Source organism: Stegodyphus dumicola, chromosome 5 (assembly GCF_044657685.1).
Source record: "Stegodyphus dumicola isolate Sdum_Otavi_A_Nest chromosome 5, ASM4465768v1".
Classification (NCBI taxonomy): domain Eukaryota; kingdom Metazoa; phylum Arthropoda; class Arachnida; order Araneae; family Eresidae; genus Stegodyphus; species Stegodyphus dumicola.
Genome location: NC_140772.1, coordinates 82741667 through 82762487, shown reverse-complemented (window position 1 = coordinate 82762487; position 20821 = coordinate 82741667). Strand labels below are relative to the sequence as shown.

Sequence of the window (20821 nt, the reverse complement as noted above, 5' to 3'; positions counted from 1 at the left end):
TTCTCGTGTAATGTAAGTACAAACTATATTAGTAAAATGTCTTTCACGATAGAATCCACGTAAAGAACTATTGTGCTTTTCTACCATTAAATAATTAAGTCCCATGACAGTCCTGACCATGAACATAAATTTACATGCATGGTTCTCATAAGTGTTTCATTCCTTGAAATTAGACATGATACTGTGCAGTGTAGGTACAGTCAAAAGTCGTTAATTCGGACACCCATAATCCGGAATGATCTATAATCCGGACCTCAAAGCTTCAAACTTTCTGTGCATGTGTCGCTTTGATGCATGCGTGTAAGGGCTTTACGGCTGAGAATATGCTTGTGCGCATGCGCAAAATACGTTTACGAGTGCGCGTTTAATAATGCATAACGGGCGGTATAAGCTAAGCTAAAATTATTTAATTATCTATTTCAGTTAATGTTGCAGATTGCGTTGTTCCTTAATCTTCGAATTGGATCAGGCTTATTATTTTTTGCAGACTGTTAGAGCAATTTTATAAAAGTAAGCTTGAACTTTCGATTATGTCAAATAGAATTTCTGATATATATTTATTAATATGTAAATGATCTACAAAGCGAAAGTATGTTTCGAAGTTCATTAAACAAAAAGTGGAATTGCTACAAAAAATGAATAAAGGCATATCCTTTGTTTATCTTTAACGCCGCGGCGCTGCGCAATGAATTGGAAGTTGATCTGTCAGCACTATCCTTATCTTCAGGGCAGATGTTTTTATTTTATTTGGCTTATAATTCCTTATTAAATGTAGTATTTCATCTCGATGTACTCCCTCCATCTTTGATATGATTTAAATCAAATTCCTCATTTCATTATAATTCACTTCCAATAGCGAAGAAAGTGACAGAGGTTATTGAAAACGAAAAAATTTCCATTGACAAATTAGTCAGTATTCTCGACACAGCAATTATAGGACTTGAACAGCGGAACTTTGTAACTGAACAAGAAATTATGTTTGTTTAAAGAATTAAAGAGAATGTATTATTACATAAAAAACAAAGCAACTTAAATAACTTACATTGAAAGAAATGTTTAATAAAGTAAACAAATAAATATTAAGCTTTTTTTTTTTTTTTTTTTTTTTTTTTGTAAATTTTGATACCCTTTAGATCATAATTGTTCTTTATTTCATAAATTACGGTTTCATATTTTTAATTTTATAATTTCTGCATGCCATCTTACCAGATTTAAACTGATGATCTATAATCTGGAATCGCCGAAGTCCCGACGATTCTGGATTAACGACTTTTGACTGTACATTAATTTTTCATTGCTTGTTTTTTCAGAATTAGGCTGAAAATAAGTTTTGTTTTCATACACAGGAGAGAAATTATAAATATAAAATATAGCATACAGTACACTTTATCATTGTTTTATTTAATGTTGGTAACATATTATTTCAAGCAGTTAATCATTAAAATTTATTGTGTTTATGCATGGTATGCAGCTACTATGTTATATGTAACCATACTCTATCTGCAGTTTCACGTTCAGAATGTATTACTTGCAAGCACTATTGTAAATCTTTGTATTGGTGGTTATTATTATTTTTTTTTAAACTGAAAATTGGTTCTGCTTTCTAATTTTTTTTATATATAAATTTTAGCGTCTTTTTCATCTCTATTTGCAAGAACAATTAAAGTAAGTTTTTTTTATTATGCATATTTTGTTATTTTTTATTATTTGAATTTATTGAAGTCTCTAATTTGCAGAAATTTATGTATTTTAATTTTTCTTATAGGGATTTGTATACTATTTTGTGCTGTGAAATTCCATCTGTAAAAGATGTTTGGAAATGGGTCATTGGATCACAGATAGGAAAAATCACAAAGACTGATTTTACTCCTTACAGTAATTTCCAGATCAGTCTTTCAGTGACATACCCAGATACTGCCAAAGAATGTTTTAAATTGTAAGTGCGTTTTATCTTATTTAAGTGTGAATTACTTATTTTCTATTTTTGATTCTTTATGGGGAATAGTATATTTTCATTGTATTTATTTTTACAAAATTAGAAAAGATACTTTTCATTCATTCTAGGTTCCAAAAATGTCCTGAAGCATTTCCAAACAGAAAAAAGAGAAAAGTACATTTTACCTTTTTGAATATTATTTTTAGAAAATAAGATGTAATAGATCAGAAGGAATCAGGGTATAAAATAACACACAAAAATTTATTAAAGTTCCAAGAGGAAAAAAAAAAAAAAATGATATTTTCATCCATTTAAATTCTTTAAATGAAATGTAGTAGAAAATTTTGTGGTTATAGAGTCACACTGACATTATCGTAATATCATCTCTCATACTAATTATTTTCATTGCTTTGTTTACTAAATTATAGTTCTAAGGTATTTCTGTATTAACCACTACTGGCAACTTCTTTTGGTGCCAAGATAACTTCAGTGGTGATCATATTTTTTTTGAGGATTTTGGGGACCTTAGTCAACAATCTGAGTACTGGAAATTTGGGGTTTGCTTCTATTTTAATAATTTTTTCAGTCTGTGACCATTTTACCCATTGTATTCAATTCTTCTCACAAAAATTAAACTCATGTTAATTTCTTTCAGCATAGAAAAGTAAATGCATCATAAAAATCATATTGTGTGAGAAATATGATTCAGTTTGCTTTAAATGAATTTTTTACTCTCATTCTTATTGTCTGTTTGTATTTTTTGATATTTCATTTGAACAGTGCATTTTCTCTAGTGTGTAATTTCACTGTATAAGTGGCAGAATTCTGGTATTCTGTAAAACTGATAACTGCTTTTTCTAATCCCAGAAACTCGTAGTCAAAATGATAAATGTGTAATGTATCAAAGCTAACTGAGCAGACTGAGTATATGTAGTTACATAAGCATTGTATACAAGTATGTAGTTACATAAGCATTGTTACATATACATGCTGATTAAAGATATGATTGTAACAAGGCACTGCACGTTCTTTTGTCAGCTTATACAGTTAAAAGTCTTTAATCCGGACTCGTCGGTTTCCTAAGAATATTTTTAAGAATCTTTATCCTTATTATTATTTTATCTCGTATAATTGTTCCAGTCAACTGCAGTACTTTACACATATTAAGCGCTGTTTGTTACACCATTTCATGGACATGAGTTCCTCTGCTGAAGAATATAGTATAAATCTAATAGCAGTGATGAATGATATTCTGGAACCACTGAACCAATTTTCGACATGGAGGTCCTTCTTCCTTTTTCAATTTTTAACACTGCAGTTGCAAAGGGTTTTATTGTTAACATGAAATTTCATGTAGTGGCCAATTTTCATATACTTTTTTGTCAAATAAAAGACCTCTTTCTTGAAAAAATGATATTGAATCCATCTCATTATTTGGTAAATTAAAGATTGCGAACATCATATTCACACACACCAAAAGAAAAGAAAAAGCACTAAATATTTTTTTAAACAAACGGTGCAAATTCAAAAACCTCATTAAAATTAATAATATAAGAACATGCGACAAGAGCAGCAGGGTCCTAATATATGATTACGCAGTGGGATACAAGAACATGCAGCCAGTGTTAATATACAATAACGTGGTAAGGTATGAGAACATTCAACTAGTGTTAATACAGTCAAAAGTTTTTAATCTGGAATCGTCAGGACTTTGGCGATTCCGGATTATCGATTTTTCCGGATTATAGATCATCAGTTTAAATCTGGTAAGATGGCATGCAGTAAAAATATGAAACCGTAATTTATAAAATAATGAGCAATTATGATCTAAAGGGTATCAAAATTTACAAAAAAAAAAAAGCTTAATATTTATTTGTTTACTTTATTAAACATTTCTTTCAATGCGCGCATGCGTAAAGCATACCTTACGCATAGCCGAAATTAGAAAATTGCAACCAGAAAACTATTTGATTTGTATTCGTGATATTTATAATGACGAGGAATTTGATTTAAATTATATCAGAGTACATCGAGATTAAATACTACATTTAGTAAAGAATTATAAGCCGAATAAAATAAAAACATCTGCCTGAAGATAACGATAGTGCTGACAGATCAACTTCCAGTTCATTGCGTGCCGCGACGTCCCCCCTTCCCCACGCAGAGCAGCGTGAAATTGATAAACAGATTTCGGAACGGTTAGATAAACAAAGGATATGTCTTTATCCATTTTTTGTAGCAATTCTTTTTTGTTTGATAGACATCGAAATATACTTTCATTTTCTAGATCCTTTGGGAGCTCCAGCAACGGAAATTCTATTTGACATAATCGAAAGTTCAAGCTTACTTTTATAAAATTGCTCTTACAGTCTGCAAAAAATAATAAGCTGGATCCAATTCGAAGATTAAGGAACAACGCAATCATCAATATTAATTGAAATAGATAATTAGATAATTTTAGCTTATACCGTCCGTTATACATTAAACGCGCACGCGAAAACGTATTCTGCGCAAGCGCAGATGCATATGCACAGTCGTAAAGGTCTTGCGCGCATGCCTAAACGCCTATGCGCATGCATCAACGCGGCGCATGTGCAGAAAAATTTTAGCTTTGAAGTCCGGATTATAGATTATTCCGGATTATGGGTGTCCGAATTAACGACTTTTGACTGTACCATACTTTGGCAGCAGCTGAAGTTCCCACTAGTGGTTAGTATGCAAATGCTGCTTTTAATCTTCATCGTTAAACAGATTCTGTTTAGTAATCTCTAAAGCAAAAAATTGTGATTTTTCATATCTATGCATTTCTTTTTAATATTTCATCTAAATGTCATATTTTCTATAAATTTGCTATTACATTTAAAAAGAGTGATCCAAAAGTCATGCCTTATAGTAGAATAATAAATAGTAGAAGGTATTGTATGATTTCTTATTTAGAAATTTGGTTGGAAAATAGCAGTAGAGAATATTTTGCATGATTATTTATCATTTTTGAAAATCTTCTTTGTTTCATTTAATGTTATTATTATTTTGTCTCATATAAATTGTCTCTTTCCTAGAGCCTGTGTATATTTTGAGTAAAAATAACATGCCTGTTAACAATTATTGGAGATGCTAAGGCAATGCTGAGTCTTGTCTTAACCTCCAATAAATGTGTGTATTCATTGTTGTTTATTGATCTTATGAAAAAATATCAGAAAATTCTTTTGATTAATAAAAAGATGTTGTACCCATCATATGGCAAGAGAGTTATGATTATGATTTTTCCCTTAAAACATTTTCAAGCATTAGAAAGTATGTTTGATAGAAAGTGAAGTGGATGGCCAAGTGTCTTTTAAACAGTGAAATTATTGCCTTTAAAAATTAAAGGCAATATCGAGTAAAATGGCACATTTGAAAACCAGAAATTTGAGAACTGTGTATAAGATTTGTCTTATGATAGCATGCACTCTGAAAAAAAAAATGCACCTGTATCTGTATAATCTTACTTTAATTGCCATAATTTAATTTTCAGAAATAATGGTATTTCTGCATACGTTTTTGCAACTTTATTTGTACCAAAATGAACTGAGTAAGCTTGATAATGTTTTCATTAGAGAAAAAATAGTGGCTATGTCAGCAATCAGAACATGGAATATTGGTCATCCCCAAATCCACACTTATTTCTTGAAAAGTTATTGCACTCGGAAGTATGGAGTATGGTGTATTGTAACTTGTTGCCAAATAATCAGTTCAGTATTATTCAATTTTATAATTAATGGTAATTGTTTACATTAGTGTAGTTATACCATGTAGGTGGCCATAGTGTGCCTCTTGCAGATGTGTGGTGCAGCTCTTATGCACTTAAAATATATATATGCGTAATGGTAAACTAAAACTACTCAATGTCCAAAAGAAAGTAATTAATTTATTTCATTCCTTTTTACAAAGTGATTAGTAAACTTAACCGATGAACATCCAAATGTAATTATTTTATTTTTTATTAGTAAAAAACTTGATAATATTATTCAAAAACATATAAAATATAATAATATTGTACTAATTCTATCAAACAAAAAGAAAAGAAAGAAAATCTTTAAAAGTTGGATTTGCTTGTGAATGCTTTATGAATTGGATCGCTGAATGCTTGTGGATGCTGTACTGGAATGGTCTACTGCAGTGGTTTCCAAACTGTGTGCCGCGGCATTCTGAGGAACCACGGCCTCTTCACAGGAGCACCGCAAAATATTTCAAAAGCTTCATAATTAATTGAACCAAGACATTTAGTCTTCTAAAAAAAGTGAGAAGCTATAGATATCTAGCTATTTTGTGTGGTTTGTTTTTACTTGACTCTATATAAAAGTAAAGTCGCCAGCGTAGAATATTCTTGGGAAGGTTATCTGGTAATACTGTGCCTTCTCAATCACACAATATGATTACGATATATCTCTCAACATTCTAGCTTAAGAACACATACAAGGCTAGAATAACCTTTTCACAGCTTATTTTGTAAAAAGAAATGATGAAATTTTCTTCGTATTGTTGCTAAAGTTAACTCATCATGTCGTTTGATTCGGGTTGTGTGTACTGACTTTTGTCGACAATTTTTCCCTGGTGTCAAAAATCCACCACTTTCTTTCTGTTCGGATTTCATGCGATTTATGCTTGTCACAGAAACATCAGTAAAATCAGCAGCAAAGGTAGTAATTTTGTCATCGGATTTATTAGGAAAATGCTCCCATTATTTGACCTTGCCTTGCATGAATAGTCTTTTCTGCCTCCCTAAATGTCATATTTAAAGATAATTGCATTTTATAAACGTTTTGTGATATTTCTAAAAAACAGCTTTTGTGAAAGTTTTAAATTTTTTCTTGGTGTTTTGTTATTTTATTTTTAAGTATATACTTTATATTATTTTAATAAATAAAAAATGTTCTTAATTGAATTAATATTTATCAGTTCCAGACAATTTTACCCTGTATGGCAAAAGCTAAATTAAATATTAGTGTATGAGTAGTTTGAATTTTTTTTTTACAGTAATTCACAATATGTTGTAGTTAAGCACCATGCATTGTGCCATGATGTTTGAAACAACTTCTTCTAGTAGATATTCCCTTTAAGGGGACGGTGGACGTTCAAATACTTTTTTAAAATTATTGTCATAGAGTTATGAAACTTTGCATGCATGTATATTTTACTATAGTTATATCAAATATCTTTGAAAAAAATTTCTGGATCATTGCAATTTAAGGTACTTTTCCCTTTCGTCGATGCAAATCTCGCCAAGCAGACTTTATTGGTGACAGCACACAGTATACACATAAAAAATGTAGACAAATGTTAGTTTCAAGAAATTTTATTTTAATTTTTTATTTTATTTTTTTTAATGTCGTTTAAAATTTTGTAAAAAAGCCAATAAATTTTTAAAAATACAATTTAAGAATTTACTATGCTTTCATAGTAAAACATCCTGATTCGCCGGTTCATATCACGCGACCCCAAGTGATCTGATCTCATGTAAACTACACTACAAATATCTAATTCTCTCAGTAATTATCTACATTAATTTAAATTTTAATTTGGAATACAAATTTAAATGCAAGAATTATTTCAAGTCTTATGAATAGCTTATTCAGAAATTATGTAAAACCGCAGTGCTTTACTTCGCTAGTGAATTCTCATTAGAACTGATGAATTTAACCCTTGACTTGGCCTTTTCTATATTTTTGCTATTGGGTGAGCAGTGTGATTTCATCCTTATTGACTTAATTACTGCCTGCGAATGGCCTTAGGGCATAAAATTGAACTATCTGGTAAAAATTTTATGTAACTGTATGCCAATATTGAAAGAAACAATCAATCTGATTAAGAAATGGCTGCGACTTGTTTTGAAAATAAGACATAAAAGGTTACCAGCGAGGATATTCCTTTCAGCATCAGTTGTGCCATTATTGACGACTTTATTGCCTGTGCCGGCGAAACAGAAAAGTACTCAATTTAATTTTTAAAAAAATTTCTTTTGAGTTTTTAAATTTTTTTCAAAATGCTCCATGCAACTTAATTTTTTTATTAAATTTATTTTATTTTTTCATTATCTTTATCTACTTTACACAGTTTTTCTGTTTCTTGTTATTTTTGCTTTATTTTTATTGAAAATGCATTGCAAACACAACTTAGTATCATTTAGTGAATTGCGTAAAATGTTAGTTTTTAATTAATATTTCTTTCACATACACCTAAATTTTGGACAAAATTTCCCACTTTAATACAGTTTAATTGGACTTTTATCCCCATAATGAATTCATACTCAAAAATGCATACTAAGTTTTGTTACATGTATAAATAGGAATCTGAATTACAAATTACAGTCATTTTGAACATAAAAAAAAAAAACATAAAAAATAAATTTATTGAACATAAAAGATGAAATAAATGTGAAAATTTCATTATGACTTCTCAGTATGTCCTAGTATATGATTTTATTTAATATAAAATATTTTAATATTGTTTTACATATGTATAAATAATGTTTCTACTAATAAAATCATGGAATGTTAAGAAATATTTAATATTATTTTAGAAATTTTCTCGAACACTTTCATTAAATTCAACCAAATACTTTTTTTTTAAACTAAGAATCACTTTAAAAACGTCCTGCACCATATGTTTCCCCTTCCTTATTTACATTTTCATTATCTTTATCTACTTTACCCAGTTTTTTTTTTTTTTTTTGGTAATTCTTTTCAGTGCTTTTCTTGTATCCAGTCGAATCCCTCTTTTTGCTTTGATGTATATGACGTTTATCTTGCCTTTGTCCAATAGATACTGAACATTAATGCTCTTTCATACCTAAAGTATTTAGAAACTCAAAATTGAGGTCACTAATTGCTGTGATAACAGCTATTTCAAGTCTGTTTTCAATACAAATGTTTCCTTTGAGCAATTCTTCCAAATGGCACTATGTAAACTCTCGTTAATGTTTTGTATTTTTCCAGATATGCAACATGCTAAAAGCTGATTACTGGTTAGTCATTGATACATTGGCAGTATTTTGGATAAAACATTTACTGTTAATTTTTTTTCATCACTGAATGAGATTTAGGTTTTATATTTTTAGCAATGCTACGCTTAAAAAAAAAAAAAAAAAAAAAAAAGAAACAGATATGACACCTGTTTGGGTATTTATACTGGCTTGGTAAGTCATCCATGAAATAAACTTGCATAAATTGCAGTCTTCATATCTTACACATTTATATCTTACTAATAGTAAAAAATATTGTCGTGGAAATTAAAATAATGTTTCTCAAATGTTTGTTAACCTTTTTATTGACATATAAATATCCCTTTAAATGTTGCAAAAAGGTAAACAAACGTATTCAAATGCTTATAACTTCTTTAAAAATAATTTTACATACAAGTGGTTTTTTGTAGATGATAGAGTTAAAACCGTAGAATATTATTATATGAAATTTTTATTTCCCAATTTTTGGTCGATTTTTGCTAAAATCATCATCCACTGTCCCTTTATACATGTGCATAGACCATATGCCTGTATAAGCCAAATCTGATATATTTGGAAAAAATAATGATCTTAGAATTCTGCCTAGGGATAAGAATAGAAAACCAGCTGTAAAGAAATATCTCAGCACCAATTCTAAACAAAGGGATGGTGTGACAGCTATTGATTATTGTTATGTGCGTATTAAATATGTGTCACACATGGTTTGAGTGAGAATAAATTATACTGTGATATTTAAATTCAAATGGTGCATTATGCACAGGAAGAATGAAATCAAGCAGCAGGAAAATAGTTTGATACGGACAGAAACTTTATGAAGCAGTGAGTTCAAACAAGTTGCATGCTTAAGAAAACATCATAAAATTGGCAATAGTTTTGTGGAAAGTCAGCTAACTGCCCTGACTTAAAAGCAGATCTGTCAAGATATGTTCATGAAATTCAGGCAAATGTATCTTCAGTATCTGTTAAAATAATTCAACTCAAAACTGGAAGGATAGTTCAAACTATGGAAATTCCCAAAATGAATTTGAGAAAAGTTATGTCAAGACAAACAAAATATTTTATACCATGACATGAGTTCATAGTTTAATGTTGAACTTCTGTGGCATAGCAACTTCCTAATATCTACCAAAAGAAACTGCCCATGGCTTAAGAAAGATACTTGACTATGATGTAGTAGGCAATGCTGGCAGAACTGCTTTTTTCTTGCTAAATAACAGTAGAGTCAATCAGGCGGGTGAAAAAATAGCTTTTGTGTGAACAGTGGGAGCAGAAAAGCAGCTGCATTGTACTGTAATGCTGTTTATAACAGAAATAAGCAGCCAATTTATGTCATTTTTAAATGTAAAAGCCTTGCTGAACGAAAAATTATCATCTGGAATATAGGTGCGAGTTCAAGATCATGGCACAGATCATGCCTAACTCTGGGATTGACTGGAGTCAGTGTGGTTTCGAAGCCCAGCTGTACTGTTATATCGGTAATCTGCATTTGACATTGACATTTTCTGAAGTTATTTGTCCAAAAGTGTGTAAAAGAAAATGAGTTAAGAGAAAGGCTTCTCTTCGATGTTTTTACTGTGATTGGCAGTGGAATATTATGGACATGCTGTGAGGCAGGGAGCTAAGGAATCTGTCCTTGTCACAAATATATAAATGAAGTGTGGCTTTATGGCAGTTAGTACCAGAAAAAATGGTATCTAAAAATTTTAGGGTTACAGCCATTTTCAAGACTGTGAATGGCTCAGAAGATGGTGAAGTGTATCTTGGAGTACTGAGAGTAGTGCAGGTTGTGATAATGAAGTTTCAAGTGAAAAACAAAAACAATGCTTTTAGTTTCAAATTAGGATGTTAATTTCTATTCTTAAGATAGTTAATGATAATATATTGTTTTAAAATTATTCATTATCTCATGTATAGACCACATCATAATTTTGGGTAAAAAGCTGCGGCCTTTCTTTATATGTAAATACAGCGTTCTTTCAAATGCAGTTGACAGAAATAATTGCATATTGCTATTTAATAAAACTTTGTTGTTGCTTTGAAAACATTCTGTAATTATTTTCTGACATGTGTTTCTACCCTTTTCATAAAACACTTACTAATTTTCCATCTAATTTTAGGCAACTGAAGAAGAAATCTACACAAGGGCAGCTATATTAAAAGCAGTAGAACTAGTATCTTCAGAAATCAATAGGTTAGCAAATGTGGTAATACGTGCAATATATTTTTTTCTACTTGTTCTACTTTTAGTCGATTTTAGCAAATTCTGTGATAATGTTATATTTTTAAAAGTATGTTTAACCTTCGGTTTGAAATTCTTTGAAAGATTTACACCTTGAAAAGTATATGATGAGAATAAAGAATTCTAAAGTTATTTTATAGAATTGTATATTATTAACCTTTATTATTTATAAAGTTTATATAATGTATGTAGTCACAGCTTCAAATATTTCACAGATAGCATTCTGCTTATATATTTTATAAGGGAATTAAAAATCATGGACACACAATTCTTGCTCTGACCATATTTTTGTTTGTAATTACTGCTAATTGCATCTGGGGTTTACTTTCTTTCTATACTTAATTAAAAAAAAATCTTTCAAAACAAGTTGAATTCATTAAGTTGCTTAAATAATAAATTATTTATTTGGTGTGTCAGTACAGAGATATGATGATTATGTTCTATAATAAAATGGCCAAAGTTTTGCGCTTAACATCAGCTTTTAATTAATTGTTGTTGAGAGGCTTTTCTTTTATTGTTTTTCAGTTAACGTAAGAAACATGAAGTTTAATGCTACTTTTATAAAGTCTTTCTGTACCATAATGAAGTTAATAGTATACAAAAGTATTATCATTTTTAATTTTCATTATTTGTGTTCCTACTTAATTTATCATAAAGAACTATTTTATTTTGCTTTCTTTTTCATAAAAAATCTAATATAATAAAAAGAACGTGTAAAATTTGTGAAAATTTGTAAAAAAATGAATGTGACACATTCCTTTTAAAAATCGCTAGTATTTCAAGGTTATGCTGTTAGCAGATGTCCAACCTTACGATTTGGTTTTTTACATCAGACAATTTTAACAATAACTTACTGGTGACAGTATTTTTTGTCAAATGGGGGAACCTATTTGTACTCCCAATAATTGTTTTAAAAATCTAAATTACAGTACAAAGTCTGAGACTCAGATGTCCAGTATCTAGAATGATCTAAAATCCGGACCTCAAAGACACCAACAACCCTTTTTTTTTCTTTAATGCTTTACGCATGTGCATTTGATTTTTTCCCCCTCCATAATAAAACATGTGGAAAGTCTCGATTCTTAATTTCACTTTGGCACTAATTAAAAGAAGTGACAGAAAGGTTACTGAAAATGAAAAAATTTTGATTGACAAGTTAGTCGGAATTCTTTCCACAACAATTACAGAACTTGAACAATGAAACTTCATGACTGAACAAGAAATTTTGTCTGTCCACAGAATTAAAGAGAAAATATTAGCATAAAAAATGGTTGCAGCTTAAACAACTACATTAAAAGAAAGGTTTAATAAAATAAAGAATAAATATTAAGCTTTTTTAAAATTTTGATAACCTTTAGATCATAAATCACGATTTCATATTTTTAATTGCATAATTTCTACATGCCATCTTACAAGATTTAAACTGGTGATCTAATACCCGGAAAAATCCCAAATCTGGAATCACTGAAGTCCTGACGAGTCTGGATCTTTGACATTGTACTGTATTAAATAACTCATAGTACTAATTTGTTGCAACGGTGTGTTTGCTTTCCAACTTTTTTAAAGACATATAATTAAATACTTTTTTTTTACTGGTAGTTCGGTCCGAGATTCGAATCTCGCAAACGTTTTCCCCATGTGTAACGTGTATACGAGCCAGTTTCCCTTAGAAAGTCCTCCACGAAGGCCTCCCTCCCCTTAGGCAAATAGCCCTAGTGTGCTTTGCCATAATTAAATAAACCAAACCAACCAAACCTTTTTTTTTTTTTTTTAATTAAATATTTCCAATTTTCAGTCTAAAGTGGAATAATACTTATTTCTCTCTCTCTCTTTTTTTTTTTTTTTTTGTTCTAAGTTACTAATCCAATCCATATGTTTAAAAAGTTGCCTCTGCATTCTGTCATTGCTTCTATGTTCTGTGCAGTAATTTTTTAAAAATTAGTATTAGGTCATTATGTAAGTCAGGGTTTCTTAAACTGTGGTTCGTGAGACCTACAGCAGGGGGTCGCCAAAAATTGTAACACTTTTCATATTTCTTTGACTTATTATAATAATTTTACAATTATCATATATTTTTACTCGATGTATCTGAAAATAGACAAAGATAGATAATACAAGAAAAGAAAGAAAGAAAGAAAAAAAAAAAAAAAAAAAAAAAAAAAAAAAAAAAAACGTTTCAACACATTTTTTTTTATAATATAAAATTTCAGTTTCCTTGCTTTGCATGTGACGCTGTTATTTCATCTGTTACTTATGTAAAATTTACACATTATTCTATGTCTTAAAATTAGAAGTTAAAGTTAATGACCTAAAACTGCAATAGTATATTACAGTAGAAGTGAAAAAAATTGACAGTTTCACTCACACATGTGTCAGATTTGCAAAATACTTATGGGGTCCCACAAAATTTTTTTAAAGAAGGGGTCCTTGGGGATCGTGAAAAAATCTCAGTGATAAAAACTGAAAAAAGTTTAAGAAACCCTGATGTAAATAATGCAGCTTTTTACCTTACATGTAGCAACAGTGAAAAATTCCAATTTTTTATTATATCTAATATCTGAGCAACCACAGTCAAACCATTCTACAGTCTATAGGTGATTGAGAGTCCGTTAGGTGTTGTTAGTCAAAAGTGAGATGGTACTTTATTTTTCTTGTGATTTTGCCCCTAATCCAGTCCATTAGTTTGAAAAACTGTTCTGCATGTCTGTCTTAACTCTTTGTTTTGGAGTAATATTTTTTAAAATCAGGCTATTACATAATTAATGTAGTTTTTACCTTATATGCAGCAACAGTGAAAAATCGTGACTTTTTATTATATCTAATATCTGAGTAGCTGCAATCAATTTATTCAACATTCCATTGGAGTTTGCAAACTGAAAGATTTGTTAATTGCATCAATGGATTCTGCACATATTGTTAGAGATGAATTTGAAACTGCAAATGAAAGTATGCCATTTTTACATCCATAGTTAAAAAGGAACTATTTCTCAGTAGAATAGAATTACTAACCTCCTAACCCTCCCCCCCCCCAAAAAAAAATCTACATGTTTTATGTAATAAAAAAAATACAATGGATTGGTAAAGATAAGGCCTAAATGCTGGAAATAGGCATTCATCTAAAGAAAATAAAGCTCTGTGTTTGGTGTGATATAGAAATTATCTGTTATGAGTTGCTTTAAAAAAAATCAAGACTATCACTAAAAAGTTAAAGAACTGACACAACTAAAACAAGATACAATGGAAAACAACTTGGGTCTAACTAATCTAAAGGGCATCATGAAATCACATTATATTACAAGGCAATAAGAAGCACTGCAAAAATTAAAACAATTTATAGTACAACCAGTTGATAAATTATGATTTATCTGAGAATATTTACGATAGGCTTACTAGCTGAAAAAATATTCGTCAAGATTTCAAGACAGAACATGACTCATATACTTCAAATGAGCTATTTAAGGTAGTAATCCCAAACAATAGAAGGGGCTAAAATTTATTATGATATTATTTTGTGACCAAGTAATGCTACATAACATTTGCACTTATTAGATAAAGAAAACACTTAAGTAACTGCATTTTCTTACAGGATTGTTTCTGCACAAGACTTGCAACAAGTATTTCTTACTAGTGAAATGCTTATGATTTCTGTTTTGTCTGAATTTCACATGGGGAAAATAAAATTCCTGATGTCAGGTGTTAAAAAAATTAGTTATTTCTAGTATATAAAACAAAACTTTTATATTTTTCTGGTAGATTTTTAATTCAATATATTTAAATCAGATAAACTTTGTTTTGGGGTACCTAAAATTACTTCAAGAATGTTAATTTTTACTAATAAGCTCGGCTGAGAAGTTTTTTGAATTTTATGTAGGGGTAATTAAAAGAATTTTTTAAAAAGTATTTGTGAAACTGAAATTTTATTAAATGGGAATAATTAATTAAAAACAAATTTGCATGCCCGAACTATGTGTTTTATCGAATTTTCTAACATTAATTGATTTTTAATGAAAATGTCCATGTGGCTTTATTCATCTGAATGCATTTGGTCATAAAGCTTTGTGGTCTGAGGCATAAAAGTTATTAAGGCCATTTACACCTATGTAATAATATTGAAGAAGTAGCCAATAGAAAGATGAACTTGCACATGCATAAATGTGCAGCCGACTCATCAAAACTGTGAACCGAATGTCAGTTTGTGTTTGCTTCACTGTGATTGATCAGTTCAAGTTAACATAAATATCAAAAGTTAGAACTTTTAGGCAAAATCCTTAAACAAATTTTTGTGATGTTGCAAGGTCTGGTTGCCTAAAAACGAAGCTTATTTTATGCTTCTTTTAACCAAAAATCATTGTGTGAAGACACTTAATGATATAAAATGATTAAAATATCTTATTGAAATGATATAATATTCTTGCATATATCGTCATGGCTCTTTTTAAATTTTAAGTCAGATCAAAGACTGTAATGCAAATAGTAATACTTTAGTTGACTAAAAGCATGTTTTTAATTAACCTTATATAAAAGATATATATATGTAGCATTTTTTCTTTTTAGCCTTTTCACTTTTCCTCCATCACCTCCAGACAAAAGCTGCATTTTTCATGATATATTGTGTACTCGTTCACCTCTTTACCTTGGTGGTCGCTATAATAAATATTCCCGTGAGCTCAGTCAGACTCCTTGGATAGTGGACGGTGAACGTAGAATGGATTCGTCAGTAAATGAACTTATCACTAATGTTGTGCAGAGAAGAATTTATGCTGATAGTAAGTTGCTTTGAATTATTCAGAGTTGCTGAAGTAAGGTGTAATTAACTACTCTTAGAGTATTTATGTTAATAAAACGGGGTTCATATGGTCCTTAAAAGTCTCGTTTAGTTTCTTATTTCTTATTCTGAGTTAAAGCCCGAGTAGAAGCTTTCCTGTAAGCCCAAGAAGGGGCCAAATGTTATTCTTATCCGAGTGAATAAAAGGGTATTTTAACCTTTCTGAAGTCTATGTCTTAGTTGCTTTGAATTTAGCGATAAGTCGCTACATAGTTCACTAGGTTCCTCTACGTTTTTATCATAGACAAGGGATGAGGAACACTACAAAGTCCGTAATTTCGACCATTCTACATACACAAACTCATATGTATATATATATATATATATATATACATATGAGTATTAATTATGGTATGCATATATATATATATATATATGCATACCATAATTAATAATTAATCGAAATAGTTAAAATTGTAAGTTGAATGGAATGAGGAATTTTAAGAAGAAGGTATATGCTATAAACCACAGTATAGAAATAGATCAAAATGTTGTTAAAGATGAAGTAATAATGCATTTAATAATTTGGTTGATGAGTAATAACTGAATAACTAATAATGAATTTTTGATGTTTACGACCTTATATCGACATTATTAATTGATAGATTTCCATCTTCATAAATTATATAATGTTTAAACTGTAAATTATATAATGTTTAATTTATAAGTTCAGAAACAGATCTGCTAGTGGTTGGTTGTATGTCATGCATTGCCCTTTCCCGATGAAACAAACACAGTAGGCAATTTCTATTATCAGTGGATTTTTTCAGTTATTGTTTGCTGTTTTTCACCACCTTTTGCATTATTTGTGTCTCGCAATTTAATTTTTTTACTTCATAATTTGGTTATTTTACTGTCATTTGTGTGCTTCTAGTGCCACAAAAATTAGCATTTTTTATGCCATTTTGATTTATTTAAAAGTTTATATAAAGAAAAATAATACAGTCAAAAGTCGTTAATTCGGACACCCATAATTCGGAATGATCTATAATCCGGACATCAAAACTAAAAACTTTCTGCGCATGCGCCGCGTTGACACATGCGCAGAGGCGTTCACGCGTGCGCGTAAGACCTTTTACGACTGCGCATATGAGTGTGCGCAAGTGCAGAATACGTTTTCACGCGCGCATTTTATGTATAATGGACGTATAAGCTAAATAATTATCTATTTCAGTTAATGTTGATGATTGCGTTGCTCCTTGATTTTCGAATTGCATCCGGCTTATTATTTTTTGCAGACTGTAAGAGCAATTTTATAAAAGTAAGCTTAAACTTTTGATTATATCAAATAGAATTTCCGATATATATTTGTTAATATGTAAAGGATCTAAAGCGAAAGTATGTTTTGAAATCCGAAATCTGTTTATCAATTTCATGCTGCTCGGCGGCGGGCGCGTAATGAATTGGAAGTTGATTTGTCAGCACTATCCTTATCTTCAGCGCAGATGTTTTTATTTTATTTGGCTTATAATTCCTTACCAAATGTAGTATTTCATCTCGATATGCTTCGTCTTTGATATGATTTAAAACAAGTTCCTCGTCATTATAATTCGCTTCCGATAGCGAAGAAAAGTGACAGAGGTTATTGAAAACAAAAAAATTTCGATTGATAAATTAGTGGGTATTCTTGACACAGCAATTATAGAACTTGAACGGCGGAACTTTGTAACTGAACAAGAAATTATGTCTGTTTAATAGAATTAAAGAGAAAGTATTATCACATGAAACGAAGCAAAACTTAAACAACTTACAGTTAAACAAATAACTTAATAAAACATCTTTATTTCTATCTCGCACAACCTTAAACAAACATTTATTACTACCCTTTTCAATACCACTAAATACCCATTTCGAATTCACTTTGGCCATTTATTAAAGAAATGTTTAATAAAGTAAACAAATAAATATTAAGCTTTTTCTTTTTGCAAATTTTGATCATAATTGATCATAATTGTTCTTTATTTCATAAATTACGGTTTCATATTTTTAATTTTATAATTTCTGCATGCCATCTTACGAGATTTAAACTGATGATCTATAATCCGGAAAAATCGATAATCCGGAATCGCCGAAGTCCCGACGAGTCCGGATTAACGACTTTTGACTGTATTTTAAACATATAGTTTTGTTTTTAAATTCATATTCAGTTGAAACCATAACAATAGAAGAAATTAAAAATATTGCAGTCAAAATGTAACCCTGCATAATACTGAGATAAGGGAACTAAAATGTGAAGACTCATAAAATAATCATTAAAAGTTCATAAAAAATCAAAAATTGGCTTTACGTTTCTTTATCTCAAGTTTTTCACAACTAAATATATTTCTTCCCATTGCTCACTTATGGTTTCTTTTAATGTTAGATCTCTCTTTATTAGTGTTCCAGTTGAGGAAACATTAAAATGCCTGGAAACCAAACTGAGAATTCCTTTTCACATATACTGAAACTGAGGATTTAATTTTTCTCACTAAAATTTCTTCAAGTCAAACTCATTTCATTTTCCAAAGTAATTATTATCTTAAAGCTGACGGTGTAGCTATGCACAACTGCTACAGTCTGGTATTTTCTGGCATTTATGTGCATTATATTAATGTCAAAGTATTTGAAAGATAGTCTTTTCAGCTATGGATTTGTAGCTCAGATGATAAATTAATAAAGAATATTTATCCCAGATTTTATTTGTTATGATATCGATTGATTCATCTATCCAGTTCACAATTTATATTGAATTTAATTTTAGCATCACTGTTTGCCATAAACTCCATTTTTTCCTATCCTCATGCTAAATTCTGCCACTCTGCTAAGTAAGTTTTTTTTTTTCAATGTATACTGTGTTTTCAAAGTTTGTTCTTCAGAATATTTGCTTTCTAATGAACACAATTGCATAAAATCAGTTGTCATTGAAGGAGAATTTTCTTCCTCCTTTGATAAAACATTGATATAACATTGATTGATAATTTCAAGGAGTTTTATCAATGATAAATTTGTCATTGATAAAACTCCTTGAAAATTTTCATCTTTGTGTCAAAGAAGACATTCTGCTGTTAGAAATAACAGTATAACCTTGCTATTCCATTTCATCCTTCTGTCATTTATGATATTACACAGATTCTCTAGAAGTTCAACTTTCAGCTCATTTTCTCATCTTTTAGTAAAATTCATTGTTCAATTCTTAAAGATTCCACCTCTGCCTTTAATTTTGGTGGAAATTTTAACATATCTTGTTAGTGTTCTTTGAGGTATATTGGCTAGATTGAAAGAGTGTTAAAATTTCACTTCAAGAAATACAGAACTTATGCCCAGAAAGGAGGAAAAAAAATCTTTTAATAGGAAATCATAGTTGGAAACTTGATCATAGTTTTGACATAGAGTCTGCGAAAATGATGCCTAAAACCTCTTCAGTAGATTAATTGGACTTTCGTTTCACATTCACAAAAATTTATCCTCTATATTTAAAGACATTAATTTCAATTCAGTCCTTCCTACCCCTTTTAAAATTCTAATATTGTAATTTTACATATTTTCTTACTGCAAGTCCAGAAATCCCCAAAGCTTGGGACCAGAGGTTGTGCGGATTTTAGGATTTTGCGGATTTCAGGACAGAAAAGATAAATTTTAATATTGGACTAAAAGTGCAAAATAAATAAGAGTTAATTATTAGATACATTTAATTAAATTATTATATACATTATTACAGTAATTAATTATATGCATTAAATTATTATTACATATATAAATTGATTATATTATATTATTCATTGTATTATATGTACAAGACAGCATCGAGGCTTGCCGATTTCCCCTCATGCAAAGATTTCCAGTTTCGGATTCCGGTGTTAGAATCACTGTTGCTTTAAAATTTCAACTGCTTTTCTTTATTTTTCCGTATATCATACACAGTCCATGTCACGATTCTGCTATAAACCGAGGAGTAGCACCTGCCTCCATCTTTTGCAGAATTTCCACTTTTTGCATTACCGTCAATGCAACGTGTTTACGTTTTTCAACGTTGCAAGCAGTAAAATCATGAGTACGTTTATTATCTGTCATTGTATTAAAAAGCACTAAAATTAAAAATATTCTTAATTTGTCCACAAAATATCTAGATTAAAAAAAACGGCAGCAGTAAACAATCTTGTCAAATAACAAAGCTGAGAAAATGCATAAACGTGAATTGTGAACTTGAAAGAAGAGTTGAGTGAATCATTTGGTTTTTTACCTCAATGCAGATTGGAGGAAAAAAAAAACTTTTATCATGATGTCAATAATTTGGTATTTCTGTTATGACTCATTATTATTCAGTAATTATGACGTCATTATTCGTTAAGTATTTTTTTCCCCAATATTTCGTATTCCATGTTGCGGTTTCCCGAACCTTTAAACAGAATGCTTATATTCTGAGAGGCAACGTGGATTTCAGGTCGGCAGACTTTGTTATTTGACTGTATTACCTTTGATAGATAGTGCTACATTCATGTTTGCTTTGCTCTGCTCTTTGTTCTTGATATAATTATGGTCATTACTCCTTCATTCCATTGCAGAATTTTTTGCTCCTGAAGAAGAAAAACCTGTGCCTAAACCCCTCTCGAAATCAGTATAGATTTATTTAAAACCTGTGCCTAAACCCCTCTCGAAATCAGTATAGATTTATTTAAAACCTGTGCCATAATAAGATTGCTAGTTTGCCTAATTTTAAGAATAATAATTGATCTCTAAAATTATTATATTTATACTGTAGTAATTAAATTTTTCTCTCAAAATAGAAATTGTCTTTTCTGCATCTGGAAGAGAAGATGTAGATGTGAAAATGTTAGGAAATGG

General features: G+C 30.0%; 1 protein-coding gene across 1 annotated transcript in view; it reads left to right on the top strand.

Moving 5' to 3' along the window:
• The window catches only part of Pus10 (Pseudouridine synthase 10), a 65153-nt gene that overhangs the window by 12435 nt on the left and 31897 nt on the right, over positions 1 to 20821 (top strand). The window contains exons 4-9 of the mRNA XM_085816807.1: positions 1631 to 1665; positions 1766 to 1936; positions 2065 to 2110; positions 11054 to 11127; positions 15730 to 15941; positions 20764 to 20820. Of these exons, the coding sequence (XP_085672933.1) occupies positions 1631 to 1665; positions 1766 to 1936; positions 2065 to 2110; positions 11054 to 11127; positions 15730 to 15941; positions 20764 to 20820 (595 nt within the window). The remainder of the gene's footprint in view (positions 1 to 1630; positions 1666 to 1765; positions 1937 to 2064; positions 2111 to 11053; positions 11128 to 15729; positions 15942 to 20763; position 20821) is intronic.